The sequence below is a fragment of the Muscardinus avellanarius genome (assembly GCF_963383645.1).
Source record: "Muscardinus avellanarius genome assembly, chromosome: 15".
Taxonomy (NCBI): domain Eukaryota; kingdom Metazoa; phylum Chordata; class Mammalia; order Rodentia; family Gliridae; genus Muscardinus; species Muscardinus avellanarius.
Window position 1 is genome coordinate 59,019,847 of NC_137801.1, and position 19,359 is coordinate 59,039,205.

A 19,359-nucleotide genomic window follows, 5' to 3' on the forward strand; every position below is an offset into this window, starting at 1 on the left:
TTTTAATGTTGAAGTATCATGTAAATGTGCTCAGATAATATATATTTAACTCAAACCTCATATGAGAGTAATTTTCTCTCTAGTATATTATATTTAATACTTAGTTCATACTCTGCTTGGAAAATCTATAGATCCTAGAGCAAAAAAGAATTTGTTTCTGGTTTAGGTACAAGGTGGCAGTTGTGACCGGGAGGGGCTGTGCACAGCACCTAGAACGACACTAGAAGGACAAAGGACAGGATATTTCATTACAATCAAGTCCTGCTTTTACTTAAAATTATGAATGACTTCCTAATATGTCATATTTGCCTTATGACTAAGCATTCACTAAATGTAAATGCTAAGCTCTGGTAGGGATGCAGTAGGTTGCTGTCCTCAAGAAACTAGCAATCAAATAGGAGTATTTATTTATTATTACTTGTGTGTGTGTGTGTGTGTGTGTGTGTGTGTGTGTGTGTGTGTGTTACTGGGAATTGAACCCAGGAGCATTCTAAGTCTGAGCTATACCCCCAGCCCTCTTTTTCATTCTTTATTTTGAAACAGGGGCTCACTAATTTGTAGAGGGTCTGGCTGTGAACCTGTGATCCTCCTATCTCAGCCTCCCAAGTACTGAGATTACAAGCATGCGCCACCACACCCAGCCAAATAGGAATATTTATGAGATGTAATGCATTTTGTTCTATTTTGTAGAAGAATGTAAGACTTTATGTTTTCAGACATTTCCCCCCCCCCCCCAGGGACATACATACAGACTACTGATTCCATGTCATAATTTCATTGAGGGTCACCAAGAACCAAGTTAGGTGCTTAAACATCATTTTTCCACCTTTCTGCTGAATTAAGATAGTTTTCAAAAATATTACAAAGGCTCTGATGTATATTCATTAGAAGCAAATCACTATAGTCTCTCTGGGTTAAGGTATTAAGGATTACCTGCTATCCTTCAAAATTATAATATCACTCAACGCATTTACTAATGCTTTAAAATAATAGAGGAATTAATGTTCTTAAAGCACTCTCACTAACACTTTGAGGCAGGTAGATATCCACCTACAGACCTCAATGAATCTTAGAAAACTTAAGTGGTCTACTCAAGGTCACAAGTTAAGAAAGTAAGACTAGAATCCAGAATTAGTCCATGTCCATTTGGACTAACTGACTTTACTAAGCTTCCTGTGCTTAGACATTTATTTCTATGTAAACAGCCTGGTAGTATTTTAATTCCAGCTCTCACAAAAATATCTGTTTAACTTTTCCAGTTCAAATTATCTATTAAAGTTTTATTGGGGGGGATTACTGAAGTTTGCAGTAGTAGAATGTTTGAGTTCATAATAACAGAAAGTAGTGGTGGTTGCCAGTGGTTAGGTGGAGGAAGAAATGAGTTGTTTGTGTTTCCGTTTTGGAAGATGAAAAAAAAATTTTCCTTTTTTTGGGGGGTGGTATGGGGGTTCCTGGAAGCCCTTTTACCTCCGGGCTACATTCCCAGACCTAATATATATATATATAAAATTTGGAAACAGGGTCTCTTAAGCCAGCAAGGCTGGCTTCGAACCAGCATGATCCTCCTGTCTCTACCTTCCAAGCACGGGGATTACAAGCGTGCACCACCACGCCCGGCAAGATGAAAAAATTTTAAAGATTGATTATGCAATTAAATTGCTATATTGTGCTTTGTATGCTGTGTGTGTGTGGGGGGGGGGGGTACTGGAGGTGGAACCCAGGGGCTTTTCTACCTCCAGGCTATACTCCTAGACCTACCTTATACTTTATTTGGAAACAGGGTCTCACTAAGTTGCTGAAAGCCTCACTAAGTAGCTGAGGCTGGCTTCAAACCTATGTAATCCTCCTGACTCAGCCTCCCAAGCACTGGGATTATAAGTGTGCACCACCATGCCTGGTTAGAAATAACTAAGTATATTTTATCACAATTTAAATTTTCTTAATTAATTAATTTAGGTGATACTGGGGGTGGATCACAGGGCTTTTCTACATCTGGGCTATACTCCTAGATGTATTTTATACTTTATTTGGAAAAAAGGTCTCACTAAGTTGCTGAGAGCCTCACTCAGTAGCTGAGGCTGGCTTCGAACCTGTTCGATCCTCCTGTTTCAGCCTCCCAAGTTCTGGGGTTACAAGTGTGCACAACCGGCAAATTTCTTAATTTAAAAAAATTAATTAATTTTGTTAATTTTAAAAAAGTTTACAACTCTTTCTAATCTTTCAATTAACTTTCCTTTCCCATGTCCTTCCTGGAAATGTATTTATTCTTTTGTGCCCATATTTGCACTACAATAAACCTAGAAAATTGTAAATTATTTTGACAAAGTGGGAAAATCTGCCACTAATAAAGTAAAATGTCAAACATTTTTGCATTCTATATCCATAACACAATGATATACTCTAAAAATACTTCATACAGGAATAGTGAGACCTTGTGTGAAAAAAAAACAGTTCAGGACATATATATTTTTTAATATAATTAATTCACTGCCCCTTTGGCCTAGGTAGTTCCCAGACTATCATATGTCTACTGAACATAGAAGTAATTATCTACAGAATCTGTTTCAATGTGTTGTAACATGACAGGGGAAAGCCAGAAAAGGTTCTACATATAAAGTGAACCACAATGAAGACAGGAGGGGAAGAAAAAACCTATGAGACTATGTCTGCTTTAAAAGGATCTTAAAAAGCAGACTCCTAGAGCTTTCTGTATTTATTATCTCCTGTGCCACAATTATAGTTTTAACTAGGCAAATAGCTTTATCTGATAAACATAAAATAAGCTAAAGACAGTTTCTCCAACATCCCTTATAGATGGATAATACGTAGTAATATTCTGGCCTCTAAGGGGAGTTTGGAAGTATTAAGTTCAAATTCTAAATTTTGCTCTGAAAAAGAGCTACATGCAAAATATTAGACAAATATCACAAATATAATGAATAAAAGCACATATATATGAGTTGACCTATATAAAGCTTAAAAACTGGAAAAGCAGTTTTCAAGATTCCTTCGAGGAGTACTGCAGTGGCAAGAGGTCTCTATAGAGCTGGTGATGTTCATTTCTTGACTAGCTGGTGATTACACCCATTTTTCACATTATAATAATTGTTGGAGACAACTGCTTTTAACTGGCATATGCTCCAATTAAAAGAATAAAAAGAGAGAAAAGAAAAAAAAAAGCAAGGGGGAGTACCAGTCTCGTGCCCTCTCCTTCCTGCTGCCAGGGTGAAGATAAACTGATAAGAAGTGGACCAACACCAGGCTCACATCTGTAACTCTACCTACTTGGGAGGCTAAGGCAGGAGGACTGCCACGTTTAAGGCCAGCCAGAGGAACTTAGCAAGATTCTGTCTTGAAATAAAAATTTTAGCCGGGCATGGTGGTGCACGCTTATAATCCCCGCACTTGGGAGGCAGAGACAGGAGGAGCGCGCAGGTTCGAAGCCAGCCGTGCTGGCTTAAGAGACCCTGTTTCCAAATAAAAATATAAAAAGTAGGTGTCTGGGAGTTTGCCCGGAGGTAGAAGGGTTTTCAGGAACCCCAGTACCACCACCAAAAAATAAAAGAAATAAAAATTTTAAAAGGCTGGGAGATGTAGCTTAGTGGTAAAGTGTCCCTGGGTTCAATCCCTGGTACTGGGGGTAAAGGGGAGCTGGAACAGTTATTCTAGTCACAAATGGATCTTCTCAGGTAAAAGCCTCCTACTTCTGAAATGTAATGGGACAGGAAAAAACAAAACAAAACAAAAAAAGCCTATACTATATATACCACAGAGTTTTTAAATTTCTTTTAAAAATAATTTTGGACCTGCCCCCTACCTAGTAAATGTGAAAATGTTAGCCTGAACAATGAAAAATATCTTTATGAACATAGAGTTCTGGGGTTTGTTTTGGTAGGAAGAAGGGGAGTTACAGCTGGCTTAATGCTATAACTGATCTTTATAAGCTCTTCTATAGATTCCCAAACTTATGGGCTTACCACACCCTTTTAAGAAAAAAAAAAAATAACTCAGCACCCATTCCCCCTGGGTACTTCCAGCTCCCCCTTATTTATATTTAATGCTCCCCTCAGTTGGAGCTGAGGCTACCACCATGCCCTGGGTTGTCCAGTGTTCCCCTGGGGGCAATCTGTTAGACCATAGGTTGATTTATGTAAAGATGAACAAAAATATTGCATCTCCTTACTCTACTTACAAATAATCAAATCCAAACTAAGTTTTTGGACCAGAAAAATTCTGTTGCTTTTTTCTTTTAGATACCAGAGATTACTGGGACAACTCATAAACTTTGAATGGAATCTGTGGATAAGATAGTAAATATTTTGAAGTTGTTTCAAATTTAAAGAAAAGTGTCACCAGTACAAAAGTTGTCATATTTTGTCAAACAAGAGGGAAGGGAGAGAGAAAACAAAGGAGAGAGAGGGCAATGCAGTAAGCTTTAACAAATGAGTAACATGAATGAAAGATATTTAAAAGTGTTTTGTACTGATATGACAACTTTTCTGTAAATATGAAACAATTTCAAAACAGGAAGTTTAAAAATATAATGTGCCAGTTAGCACATGCCAAGTACAATCCTAGTACTTGGGAGGCAGAGATAGGAGGATCACAGGTTCGAGGTAAGCCTAAGCAACTTATTGAGATCCTGTTTCAAAATAAAATATAATAGGGCTGAGAGTATAGCTCAAAGGTAAAATGTCCCTGGGTTCAATCCCCAGAACCAAAAAAAAAAAAAGGAAAATAAAAATATATAAATGTTCATAAAGACAGTGTTATCCTCTTAAAAATTCAGGTCTTGAAAAGTTGTGAAGTTGTGTTTCAAACAGATCTTCACTATATGTAAAACACAAAGAACAAAGAAAAATGACCAAAGCAATAACTAACCTGGATCCCAGGACAAGTTCTTCCACTAATGACTTTAAGTAAATCATCTAAGTCCTCTGTGGATCAGTTATCGTATCACTTAAAAAAGGACATTCAAATAATTTAATAAATTAAAGATCCTTTCCAGTCTTAAAATTCTATAATTTCTCCATTACTTCCAAAGTTCACCTTTGCACCTTCCATAGACTTTCAAAAAGATAAATGTTTCATATATATGAACATGGTAGTGGTGGTACTGGGGATTAAACCCAGGGGTGGTCTACCACTAAGCTATACACCCAGCACTTTTTATTTTTAAATTTTGAAGTAGTCTTAATAAGTTACTACATGCTAGCCTTCAATCTGCATTCCCTCTGTCTCAGCTTCCCAGAATTAATATATTTCTGTTACTAAATTTCAAGACAAAAGCTTACATGGTTTTTGAATAAAATGAATACTTAATCTTTGTGAAACCATTAATAAGATGATTTTAAAAATCCTATCAATTTGGCAATAGCTACTATACTCACATAACATCCACACTTCCTGGAGTAGCAGATAATGATGTCTGCTCTTTGCTAGATGAAGAATCAGTAGTACATTCTGGTTCGGATACCGAGTCACTGCTGCAGGGCTCACTATTTGGAGATGCATTTCTTTGAGAGGTAGTGTCAACTGCTATAGGTGCTAATTCGCCCTCACTGAATGCATCACTTATAAACATGCCTTCGTGAATTAAATAAGCCACTTCTGTGTCCAATGAATTATCTTTTGCAGCATTCTTCTCCTGTGAAATCTCTTCCAATTCTCGAGTCCTTTGGCTTTTGTCAAGAACTGAGAGAACAACATTGTGAATGATATTCAACGTTGCCTACAAAAAAACAGGATACATTTTAAGAGGCTTTAAAATATCTTGTACTTCAATTTCCCAAAAGTAAAATTCTGTGCACCTAACTTTTTTTTTTTCCTTTGGCGGTACTGGGGATGGAACCCAGGGGCATTCTACCTCCAAGCTACCCCTCCCCCAGCCCTATTTTTAGTCTTTATTTTGAAACAGGATCTCACTAAGTTGCAGAGGGCCTCACTAGTAGCTGAGGCTGTCCTCGAACTGAGATGTTCCTGTGTCAGCGTCCCATGTACTGGGATTTCTAGTGTGCTTCACCACACCCAGCTCTTACCTGATTTTTAAAATAGTAACCTCCCTAAAATATATGGCACATTTCTCTAACTTCTTAAGTAGGCTATACTAAACACCTCGTAATTTGCCTGTCAGAGAATCATATATCTGCTTAAAAGAAAACTGATTCTAATTCCTTACCAAACCTAAGCCTTGCCTATCTCTCATTTCACAACTTCTCTCACCTTTTCACTACTCTCTAGACATTCTGGTTCTTTTTCTATTCTTCTACATTCCAAGTTCCCAGCTCAGTGACTTTGCTGTTTATTCTGTGCAGAATACTGTGTGAAAATCTGATCCTTGCTCACTTTTCTTCTCACCACTCAGGTTCTGGCACTAATAGTAACTTTCTTCAATGAGGCTGTCCCTGACTCTTCTCCTAGCAGCTCTATCCTATTACCCAGTTTTTAAAGGAACATTTATCATCATCGAAAATTAACTTTTTATTTATTCTAGGGCTCTTCCACTACAATGTTAGCTCCATTAGATAGTATAACCTTAGAGCCTAGAATAATACCTGGTAAATAATAAGTACTCAATAAATACTGAAAGCTAGATGAGTAAAAGTAATTTACAGAGATTAATGTCTTTATGGACTAATAAGAAGGGACTACTCTTAGCTGCCTACTTTAACATTCAGAGTTGCTCTCTCATAATTTGTTACTCATTTTCTCAAAACTCTAGTTTCCTTTTTGGGATCTACATGGTTCTAAGAAACTCCAACTTCAAGTGTCCAAAGGCAGGACAGGGTCTAAACTAATTCAGTCAGCACATGGAACTACCATGAGCTGAGCTTAAAGAAGATACACAGAAGACAGACTGTAGAAAAACAAAGTTAAGTTTTAACAACAACATCAATCTTTTAAGTACCTAAATGCTGACCTATCTCTGGATATTTCTGTTATATGAGCCAATAAATCCTTTTTATTTGTTTGAAATGCCCTGAGTAATATTTCCTATCATTTGGAACTGATGGTACTCTGAAGTAATACAATAACAAAGACAGTACAGCAAATACAGTCTTTAAGAGCTCAAGTATCCAAGTGTCTAGCTTTTTTTCTTACTTCATTGACCACTAACTTCTGTACTGTCACAAATTTCCTACAGTACAGCATTATAGTATATTTTGAAACAAGAAAGTATGAGACCTCCATACCTCATTCTTCTTCACTGTTAATTGTATTTTGAATTTTTATAACTAAAAAAGAAAACAGTCTGGGCTCTGTCCCATTCCACTGATATCTATGTCTATCTTTATGCTATACTATATAGCCTTATAGTATATTTTCAAATCAGAACATATGAGACTTTCATACTTTGTTTGGTGTTAACTATATTTTAAATTTTTATTGAAATTCAATAAAATTTTGAGTTTTTATTGAAATATGCACTTTTCTTTTTTGTTGTTGTTGTTGGCTTCATCAGATCCAGGTCTGCCACATTTGAATACCATATCATTATTTAGTAGAAAAGTTTTCTTCTCAGTCATCAAATGAAAGTCCTTGATTATTTAAACCAATTTAGGTCACATATCCCAGGCACTGTAGTCAGAAAAATACCAAATACTGATTGTAGAGAGCTAGATTTTATTCTCTTCTGTGAACTAATAATGAAGAAAGGAGGCTGAGAACTGTGTGAGCTCTTCAGGAGTAAATAAAGAAGCAAAGTAGACCCATTTCCCCTCAAATTATATGGTTGCTATACAATAGAGAGATGAGAGTAGGTGTTGGGGAGGAAAGACCATCATCATGATCATTTTATTTAAAATACAGCTAAAAGCGGGCATGGTGGCGCACACTTGTAATCCTCACGCTTGGGAGGCTGAGACAGGAGGATCGCACAGGTTTGAAGCCAGCCTCAGCTACTTAGTGAGGCTCTCAGTAACTTAGTGAGACCCTGTTTCCAAATAAAGTATAAAATAGGTCTGGGAGTGTAGACCGGAGGTAGAAAGCCACTGGGTTCCACCCCTAGTACCACCAAAACAAAAAACAAATAAAATAAAATAATAAAATAAAATAAATTAAATACAGCTAAGAAAGAAAATCAACAAGACAGAAAGGAAAAGAGGGGAGGCTCCGCACTCGCCGCCGCCGCCGCCTCGCCATGGCGGGGAGCAGCTCGCTGGAGGCGGTGCGGAGGAAGATCCGGAGCCTGCAGGAGCAGGCAGACGCCGCGGAGGAGCGCGCGGGCAGCCTGCAGCGCGAGCTAGACCAGGAGAGGAAGCTGCGGGAGAGCGCTGAAGCTGACGTGGCTTCTCTGAACAGACGTATCCAGCTGGTTGAGGAAGAGTTGGATCGTGCTCAGGAGCGTCTGGCAACAGCCTTGCAGAAGCTGGAGGAAGCAGAGAAGGCAGCAGATGAAAGCGAGAGAGGTATGAAAGTCATTGAAAGCAGAGCCCAAAAAGATGAAGAAAAAATGGAAATTCAGGAGATCCAATTGAAAGAGGCCAAGCACATTGCTGAAGATGCCGACCGCAAATATGAAGAGGTGGCCCGTAAACTGGTCATCATTGAAAGTGACTTGGAGCGTGCTGAGGAGCGGGCCGAGCTGTCAGAAGGCCAAGTTCGACAGCTGGAAGAACAATTAAGAATAATGGATCAGACCTTGAAAGCATTAATGGCTGCAGAGGATAAGTACTCACAGAAGGAGGACAAATATGAAGAGGAGATCAAGGTCCTCTCTGACAAGCTGAAGGAGGCTGAGACTCGGGCTGAGTTTGCAGAGAGGTCAGTAACTAAATTGGAGAAGAGCATTGATGACTTAGAAGACGAGCTGTATGCCCAGAAACTGAAGTACAAGGCCATCAGCGAGGAGCTCGACCACGCTCTCAATGACATGACCTCCATGTAAATGGCCACGCGCTGCTGACGCCGCCCTGTCCGCCCCCCGCCCCGCCTGCGCCTGCTGCTGATAAGCTCACCATGCCCATCTCACTCCTAATCTCCTTGCCTCTGAGACACGCTGCCTTGCATAACCTAGAGTAGTCATGATTTTCTTCACATTGTACTAACATAAAGGCCAAGCAGGTTAAGCCTGTGCAAGCCATTTTCCTTTCACAATCCTTTTAAACGCTGAAGTCAGTTGTTCCCACCAACCAGTGAACTAGAATGTGAATGGTCTTGTGTACCGTGCTTTTAAGAAATTCAAAGCAGAAGGCCATGCAATTTCACAGGCACCTCTCAAGAAATATCAAAATTGGTTTCCAGAGATTCCACGAAGTTACAATATGATCATTTTCATAAGAGAAATAAAAATTAAAGGAAACCATAAACCATCCAATTATTGAGGATCTAAGAGGAGCCCCGCATGGCCGGTACAGCGTAAAGAACAGTTCTGAAAATGATCATCTCTTTCTCACTTGTAAAAATTCTAGAACGGAGAAAATTTTAAGTTGACTTGAATTTTTTATGTTTATAGTAAAAGGAATCAAAATACAGTAAACTTTGCCACAACCTGTGATAAAAAGTGGAAAATAAAACACGGCTTGCACAGTATAAATTTGGGGGTTAATGGCCCAGATTTTACTCTGATGCAGTAAGAATTGGAATAGATAGCTTTGTATATATACAGCTAATTTGCATATTACTAACCCAACTAAAACATTAAGCCTATCCGCCTCTTTAAATTCTAATCTGGAATGTTTCGCTGAGGGTTCATCATTCTAATATCACACCAGATTGATTCCATTAAAGCTAGAAGTGCCCCCCTAAAAAAAAAAAAAAAAAAAAAAAAAAAAAAGAAAAGAGGGAAAAAAGACAACAAAGATGGAAAAGACTGGAGAGTAGTATGGATTAAAAGCAGTAGTGGGGGGAAAAAGCAGTAAGTAGTAGACTGTAGCAAGTATCAAATTTGTGGATATGGTTTTATATCAGAGAAAATATAAAATATAATCAGATGATAAAATATAACCAGATTTAACAAATTATATTTTATTATTTGAGTATTCTTGGACCATATGTGATCAGACTGGTACCTCAATCAAATGTGTAAAAAAAAAAGAAAGAGAGAAAGGTTGGTCTTAGTGGAAGGCAGTTTGGTCATTAGGGCTCTCCCCTTATGGATTAATGCTGTTTTGCAGGAGTGGGTCAGGTTTGCTAGGAATGTATTACTTTCTTTGACAGCTGATTGTTATAAAAAGATGACCCTGGTTTCTCCTTGGTTCTTTGCTTCCTGTCTTATCATGTGAGCTTTGCCATACATACACCCACCATTATGATGCCTTTCACCGTGAGACCCAAGTAAGTACCAGCACCATGGTTTCTGAACCTCCAAAGCAAAATAAACTTCTTTTCCTTATAAAATGCCACGCTTTGAATATTTTTTGTCCTAGAAACACAAAATGGACTAGGATAATGATACAGAAAAATTAACTCAAGGGCTGGGATTATAGCTCAGTGGTAGTGTTAGCCTAGCATGCATGAGGCCCTGGATCTTATCTTTAGTGCTGCCAATAAAAGGGAAAATCAATAAACGAATAAAATTTCAAAATAGAAAAAAGCCTTAAACTTAACATCTAAAAAGATAAAACTCTGAAGAAAATACAGTCACAACATTCAACTGGCATTCATTTCTTATATAATGCCAGAAACACAGGCATAAAAGAAAATATAAATAAATTGTGCTACATCAAAAACAAAGCTTCTATGCATCAAAACCACAATCAACACAGTGAAAAGGCAACCCATGAAATGAGGAAAATACTGGAACATCATGTACCAGATAAGGAATATAAAGGATAATGAATTCCTACAATTGAATGATAAAACAATAACCCAATTAAATAATAGGCAAAGACATTTCTCCAAAGAATGCATACAAATAGCCAACACATACACAAAGATATTCAATATCACTGATCATTAGTGAAATACCACCTCATACCCTAGCAACTCTCAAACCAGAAAAAAAAAAAGTGTTAGCAAGGATGTGGATAAAGTGAAAACCTTACTTAATGTTGATAGAAATGTAAAATAGTAGTATAGTTGCTGTTGAAAATAGTATTCAGGTTACTTCAAATATTAGAATTACTATATGATCCAGTAATTCTATTTCTGGGTATGTTCCAAGAAAAACTGAAAGCAGGCACTCAAAGAGATATCTATATACCCATGCTGATGAGAACATAATTCATAGAAGCCAAAAGCTAGAAACACAATAAAGTATTATTTTGCCTTAAGAAGAAAGGGAATTATAAGACATTCTATAACATGAATGGCCCTCAAGTGAAATACACAGGTGACAAAAGTATAACTTGTATAATCCTACATATTTGAGGCACACAAAACAGCAGACAAACTCAGAGACAAAAAGTAGAACAGAGGTTGCCAGAGGATAGAATAAGGGAAGAATGGGAGTTATTGATGAATAGTTTCATGCTTTTTAAGATAAAAAAAATTTGGTGGATTGATGATGGTTATTGTAGCACAACAATGTAAATGAACTTAATACCTTAGAACTGCACATTTAAAACTATTTAAATATTATGTTATTATTTACCACCATAAAAAAAATTTAAAATACATTCTATTTTGTGTGTGTGTGGTACTAAAGGTAGAACCCAGGGGCTTTACACTTCTGGGCTATAATCCCAGACCTATTTGTTTTTATTCTTTATTTCATTTTATTTTTCTCCTTTTTTCTCTTTCTTACTCTTTTTATTTTGTTTGTCTTTGATATATAATAGTTAGCTTTTCTATCGTGCTTTGTTACTTTATTTGTGTTTGTTTGCTCCCTCCCCCTACTCCTTTACAAACTTCTCCACTCTAGTCTATCTACTCTCTTCTCTCAAAACTTTTTTTTTCTTTTACTGCATCTCCTTGTTTAATACTCAGGGTATTTCATATCTCCATAGTTAAATATTCTACTAAGTATAAGAGTCCTATCTAACCTTCTCTCATTTTCAACCACATACTATCTTATTATACTTAAATTCTTCCTCAACCTAATCCTCTACTTTACCTGACTCCTGCACCCATCATACCAGCTCCTCCACCATCACCCAACCCTCACCATTGGAAAAAGTACTGCTTACGTGCTAACACTTCTAAATTCCTACTACTTAGACTGGATTAGACATAATAACCACAAAAGATGCCAAAATATCAGAAAAACAAGCATACCTTGAAAATACGAGAATTAGGAATAGTGAAGAAACAACAGAAATCATGAATACTGACCTACAGGAAATGCAGAAGATTTCCAAATCCTGATCTACAATATGATGAAAGGCCTCGAACCATGCATACAGGAAATAAAAGAGGAAATGGAGACACTAAGAAAGAATCAGAAAGAGGTCTGGAATAAAATGAGTCAATAAGTGAAGATAGCAATAGAAAGAAATTCTGGAAGACTAGATGAAATGGAAAATAGAATATCATTGATAGAAGACAGCTCATTCAAAACTGAAAGCAAAATCAACAGCATACAGAAGTCATTACAGCAACAAAACCTAAACATCCAACAACTATAGGACAATATGAAATGTCCTAACTTACGAATGAAAGGCATTGAAAAAGGGACAGAGGTACAAACCAAGGGCATTCATAATCTCTTCAGAGAAATAATTTCAGGGAATTATCCAAACATGGAAAGAGATTTAGACTTACACATTCAAGAGACATACAGAACACCATTCAGACAAGATCAAAGAAGGACCTCCCCACTCCAGGTAATAAAATGATCAATATAGAGACCAAGGAAAGAATCTTAAAAGCAGTGAGTACAAAAGAACAGGTGACATTTAGGGGCAAAACAATAAAAATTACTCCAGACTATACAACCCAAGTCATGAATTCCAGAAGAGACTGGAATAATGTGATCCAGACCCTGGAAGGAAACAAATTCCAACCGAAACTACTATATCCAACAAAATTATTATTCAAAATTGATGCAGGAATATAAGTGTTTCCAGATAAGCAGAATCTCAAAAAGTTCATGAATTCAAAGCCAACACTAGAGAAAATACTTAAAGAAATAAACCATAAAGAAGAAAAAAGAAGCAAGTTACAGAACCAAAGAAGAGATGAAGTTGATCAGCAACACATCTAAATAAAGAAGAAATAATATTACACCAAATAGAAGTTAGACCACAAAATGACAGGGAAAAAAACTATATTTCAAAAATAACACTGAATGTCAAAGTACTTAACTCACCAATCAAAAGAAATAGACTGGCAATGTGGATTAAAAACCATAATCCAAATATATGCTGTTTGCAAGAAAGTCAAAGGATGGAAAAAGATATATCATGCCAATGGACACCAAAAATGGGCAGGGATAGGAATGCTGATATCCAACAAAACAGACTTTAAGCTAAAACACATCAGAAGAGACAAAGCAGGGCACTTCCTTTTATTAAACAAAAGAATCCACCAAGAAGATATAATGATAGTAGATGTTTATACCCAAATGTGCGTACAGCCACATTTTAAAACAAACTGCTGGATATCAAATCTCAAATAGACCCAAATAAAATAATATTGGGATACTTCAACACACCTCTTACACCACTGGATCAATCTTTAACGCAGAAGATGAGTAAAGATTCTTCAGAACTAAAGAAAAGTATAAACCAAATGGACTTAATAAACATATACAGAATATTCCAACCAGGAACAACAGAATACACATTCTTTTAAGCAGTCCCTGAAACCTTCTCAAAAATAGGTCACATCCTGAGCCACAAAGCAAGCACTAGAAAATTCAAAAGATGTAATATAATTCCCTGCATCTTTTCAGATCACAATGGAATGAAAGTAGAAATCAACAAGAGGAAGACCAAAATAAACTATTTAAATAAATGGAGATTGAATGACACACTATTGAACGATGAGTGGGTAAGATCGGAAATTAGGGGAGAAATAAAGAAATTTCTGGAAATAAATGAAAATAGAGAAACAACTTACCAAAATAAATGGGGCACTTTGACAGCAATGTTAAGAGGAACGTTTATAGCATTGAGGGCCCACATAAGAAGAACAGAGAGTTGCCAAGTAAACAACGTAATGACACAATTTAAGGACCTAGAAAGACTGCAACAGTCTAATCCCAAAGCCAGCAGCAGGCAGAAAATTATTAAAATCAGTAGCAGAAATAAATGAAACAGAGAATAAAAAAAAACTTCAAAGAATCAACAAAACAAAAAGCAGGTTCTTTGAAAAGATTAATAGGATTGACAAACCCCTGGCCAACCTAACCAAAAGAAAGAGAGAATCAACTCAAATGATTAAAATCAGAAATTATTAAAATCTCCCTAGTTCATAGATAGGCAGAATAAATATAATCAAAATGGCCATTCTGCCGGGTGCGGTGGTGCACGCTTATAATACCGCTCTTGGGAGGCAAAGACAGGAGGATTGCGCAGGTTCGAAACTAGCTACACTGGCTTAAGAGAACCTGTTTCCAAAAATATATATATGTATATGTATGTGTATGTGTATGTGTATGTGTATGTGTATGTGTATGTGTATGTGTATATGTATATGTATATATAATAGGTCTGAGAGTGTAACCCAGATGTAGAAGGGTTTCCAGAAACCCCAGTACCACCACCAAAAAAAAAAAGGCCATTCTGTCAAAAGTGATCCATAGATTCAATGCAATTCCCATTAAAATACCAACGACAGACATTCTTCATAGACCTAGAAAAATCAGTCATGAATTTTATATGAAGAAAGAAAAGACCCAGAATAGCCAAAGCAATTCTCAGCAATAAGAACCAGGCAGGAGGCATCAAAATCCCAGACTTCGAATTATACTATACAGCAACAGTAATAAATACAGCATGGTATTGACACAACAAGCATACAGACCAGTGGAACAGAATAAAACAGAAACAAACCCACACTCCTATAATCAACTGATCTTTGACAAAGGGGCCAAACTCATATGCTGGAGAAAAGACAGCCTTTTCAACAAATGGTGCTGGGAGAACTGGCTATCCATTTGTAGAAGGATGGAACTAAATCCTTACCTCTCATCATGCACAGGAATCAACTTAAGACTTAGAAATTAGAGTAGAGACTATGAAGTTATTAGAGGAGGGCATAGGGGCAACACTCCTACATATAGGCAGAGGCAGTAACTTTCTCAACAAGACCTCCAAAGCAGAGGAAATTAAAGCAAGAATTAACAAGTGGGATGGCATCAAACTAAAAAGTTTTTGCTCATCAAAGGAAACCATCAAGAACTTATAGAGAAAGAGTACAGAATAGGAGAAAATCTTTACCAATCACCACTCTGATAGAGGCCTAATATCCAGAATATATAGAGCTCAAAGGACTCTAACTAGCAAAACAACCCAATCAAGAAATGGGTAACTAAACTGAATAGACGCTTCGCAAAAAGAAATACAAATGGCCAATAGATACATGAAAAGATGTTCAACATCATTAGCCATCAAAGAGTTGCAAATCAAAACTACGCTGAGATTCCATCTAACCCCAATCAGAGTGGCAAGCATAAAGAAATCAAATAACAACAAATGCTGGTGAGGATGTGGAGAAAGAGGAACTCTCTTACACTGCTGGTGGGAGTGCAAGCTAGTTCAGCTGCTATGGAGATCAGTGTGGAGATTCCTTAGAAAACTGGGAATAGATCCACCATATGATCCAGCTCTACTACTCCTAGGTATTTTTCCAAAGATATTGAAATCAGAGAACTACAGTAACATATGTATACCTATGTTCATGGCAGCACAATTTGTAATAGCCAAAATATGGAATCAATCTAGGTCTCCATCAACAGAAGAATGGATTGCAAAATTATGAGAAATACACACAATGGAATTCTATTCAGCTATAAAGAATAAAATCATGCCATTCAAAGAATATGGAAGGATCTGGAGAAAGTTATGTTAAGTGAGATCAGCCAAGCACAGAAAGAGAAGGGACATATGTTTTCTTTAAAATGCCCAAACTAGAGAGCACTGGGGATACCAGAGGGACTCCAGATAATGGAGGGGAAAATCTCAGCATAGCTAGAATGAAAGGATAGGAGAGGAAGAAGGCTGAGGTTGATTAATGGAGGAGCTACATCAAAATATGTGTAAAAGTATGAATACATCTCCACGCTTGGGAGGCGGAGAAAGGAGGATCGGACAGGTTTGAAGCCAGCCGCACTGGCTTAAGAGACCCTGTTTCCAAATAAAGTATAAAAAAATAGGTCTGGGAGTGTAGCCCGGAGGCAGAAGGGTTTCCAGGAACCCCAGTATCAACAAAAAAAAGAAAAAAAGTATGAATACAGCATGGTTAACATGTACACTAATTACTGGGGGTGGGGGGGACACCAAGCACAATTTAATTGTATACCATTTTCACTATGTTCCACATATAAATAAAATTCTTCAAAAAGGAAAAAAATAAAATAAAATAAAAGACTAGGGGGACTTCCAGGATGATGGTGACCGAGAAAAGCGGGACTTAAGAGCCCCGCTAACAACCAATCTCCATTACCACAAAATCAGCGCCTTTCATAGCCAGAAAACACCATCACCAGAGAAACAAAAAAATCACCAGGCTCCAGAGAGAAAGCGGTCTGAGAACAGAGCTCAGAGCCACAGAGGAGATACACTGGCCTCACGCCCGAAGACGCGGCAGCAGCACCATACTGCCGGCGAAGGCGGCGAGTTCACTGGACGGCTACAGCAAGCCGAGGTGAGCCGCTGTGGAACAGCCAGGCGGGATTTTTCAGCGTGGGGGGGGGCATCTAAAGCTCCCAGTGGCTGAGCTCAGCACACGCTGCAGGGACTCAGAGTGGAAATCAAAATCAAGAAGAAATAAGCCAGCCTCACAGCCGAGGGCGTAGCAGCAACGCCATATTGCCACTGGCAGCAGCAGCAGAGAATTCACCAAGTCCAGTACAGCTACATCTGAGAACTCAAGAACAGTGAGTCAAATTGCGGGCCACAGAGGAGAAATCCCAGTACTGTACTCCCTAGGACTTGACCCAGTGGGGGGGTGGCGGTGGCAGAGATATCACACCATAGGAGAACGTGCAACCTGGCACCCCCCATAGTCTAAAGCAGCCTCTATCGACTCCCTGGGTCAGAGACTCTGTGATACAACCCAGTAAAGGAGTACTGGGGTCTGAGATACTACAGACTCGAGATCCACAGCACCTTAAGTGAAGTCATAGTGACCCAAGGGAAGAACCCAGAGAAGGCACAAACTTCCGAAATCATGGGAAAGAGGAATAACACTGGAGCAATGAATGCCCACAACCCCACAACATCAGAACCCGATAAAACAGAAAATCAGAGATTTCTAGAAGATCAAATCAGGAAAATAACTGTAGAAATAATAGAGGTGCTTCAAAAAGAACTCAGAGAGAGACAAAAAGAGATAAAGGATGCAATTAATGAAGGACTCAATTCAAAGCACAACCGATTAGACCACATGGAGAACAGAATCTCGCTCTTAGAAGATGATCATTCCAAAAATGAATGCATAGTTTCTAATCTAGAAAAAAATATCCAACAGCAGGAATCTGACATTGAAGAAATATGGGCCCATTTTAAGAGAGCTAACCTAAGAATAATTGGAATAGAGGAGGGAAAAGAAAGTGAAACCAAAGGGATCAACAATCTCTTCAAGGAAGTAATAGCAGAAAATTTTCCAAACATAGAGCAAGAGGTTGATACACAGATCCAGGAAACTGATAGAACTCCCTTTAGACAGGATCGGAGAAGAGGATCCCCACGCCACATAATTGTCAAAATGACCAATGTGGAAGCCAAGCAGAGAATCTTAAAGGCAACAAAAACAAAGGACCAAGTGACATTCAGAGGCAAACCAATTAGAATCACTCCAGACTTCCCAAACCAAGTCATGAGAGCCAGAAGGGCTTGGAGTAACATATTCCAAACTCTGAAAGAAAATAACTTCCAGCCAAAAATTTCCTACCCAGCAAAACTATCTATCAAATTAGATGGGGAAATAAGAAGCTTCCATGACAAACAGAAACTGAAGGAATTTATGTCTTCAAAACCAGCGCTAGAGAAAATACTCAAAGAGATTAACTACAAAGAAGAAATAGGTAACACACACCAGAACCAGAGAAACAAGAGTTTCCATCCAACAGTCAACTAAGATTGGTTATCTGTGGAGATTCATTATTTATGTTAGTCTTTTACCTATCTCTAAATTGTATTGTTTGCCTTTATTGTTGTTAATTTTTAGGATGTCTAGTTGGAATATTAATATACCTTCAGATATAGCATTTGGAAATATTTTATCCAATTCTATTAGTAACTTTTAACTCTGTTCACATTGTCTTTGGATATACAATATTTTTTTATTTTTTAGGAAGTTTATATACTCTTCTGTTGCCTGTGCCATTGAAATCATATCCAAGAAATCACTGCCAATTTCAATGTTGTGAGGTTTTATGACCCAGATTTTCTCCTAAAAGTTTATAGTCTAAAGATTTATATTTAGGTCTTATATCTATTTTGAGTTAATATTTGTATATGGGATTAGGTAAGGGTCCAATTTTATTCTTTTCCATGTAATTATTATTTTTCAACAATATTTAGTTAAAAGATTATTATTTCCACCACCAAATGTTCGTGGAAACCTTGTCAAAAATAACTTGATAATATATGGAAGAATTTAGCTCTAGGCTTGTATTTAACTCCAATGGTTTATATATCTGCCTTTAGAACAGTACTACACTGTTTCAATTATTGTAGCTTTATATGGTTTGAAATCAGAAAATATATATCTTCTAGCTTTGTTCTTTTTCAAGATCGTTTTGGGTATCTAGAATCCATATTCCATATTAGAATAGATTTTTTTCTGAAAAATAAATAAATATATGATAGTTTCACCTAAAAAAATAGAAAAAAATATTCTCTGGTAAGAAAGAAAGCAAAAAGAAATATTGAAATGTTATCTTTAAGTCATCAAAAGCTTGGTATCAGACAAATGAAACTGTTATGTGAGATTATCATTTTTAAGTTTGGATAAATTGCTATAATACTAGATGTCAACCACTAAGCCAAGCATGGGAAGGAGGGATGGGGAGGGAATGGGGTGGGGATCGGGTGGGGGCTGACTGGGCGATGTGTGCATGTATGTCTACAAAAGTTTGTATCCCACTATGATGTATGAATACAGTGCACCAATAAAAAAAAAAAAAAAAAAAGACTAGGGTGTAGCTTGGAGGTAATGCCCCTGGATTCCATGCCCAGTACCACAAAAAAAAAAAGTCTACAGCATGGGAGAAAATCTTTGCCAGCTAGTTTCTCATAGAGGACAAATATCTAGAATATATAAATAATTTTAAAAACTTAACATTAAAAAACTAATAAAAATGGGCCCTTG

At 37.4% G+C, this 19,359-nt stretch overlaps 2 protein-coding genes across 3 annotated transcripts in view; one reads left to right on the top strand and one right to left on the bottom strand.

The window, feature by feature from the left end:
• Positions 1-19,359, bottom strand: part of VPS54 (VPS54 subunit of GARP complex) — a gene marked incomplete at both ends in the record, with an annotated part of 96,428 nt that overhangs the window by 25,271 nt on the left and 51,798 nt on the right. For both annotated transcript variants that reach the window (XM_080711000.1, XM_080710999.1), the window contains one exon: positions 5,391-5,731. In XM_080711000.1, the coding sequence (XP_080567126.1) occupies positions 5,391-5,731 (341 nt within the window). The remainder of the gene's footprint in view (positions 1-5,390; positions 5,732-19,359) is intronic.
• Positions 8,002-8,887, top strand: LOC308273718 (uncharacterized protein; the record flags this gene model as incomplete). Its single annotated transcript, XM_080710998.1, has 1 exon — positions 8,002-8,887. Exon 1 carries the CDS (start codon positions 8,141-8,143, stop codon positions 8,885-8,887), a length of 747 nt encoding a protein of 248 aa, XP_080567124.1. The 5' UTR covers positions 8,002-8,140.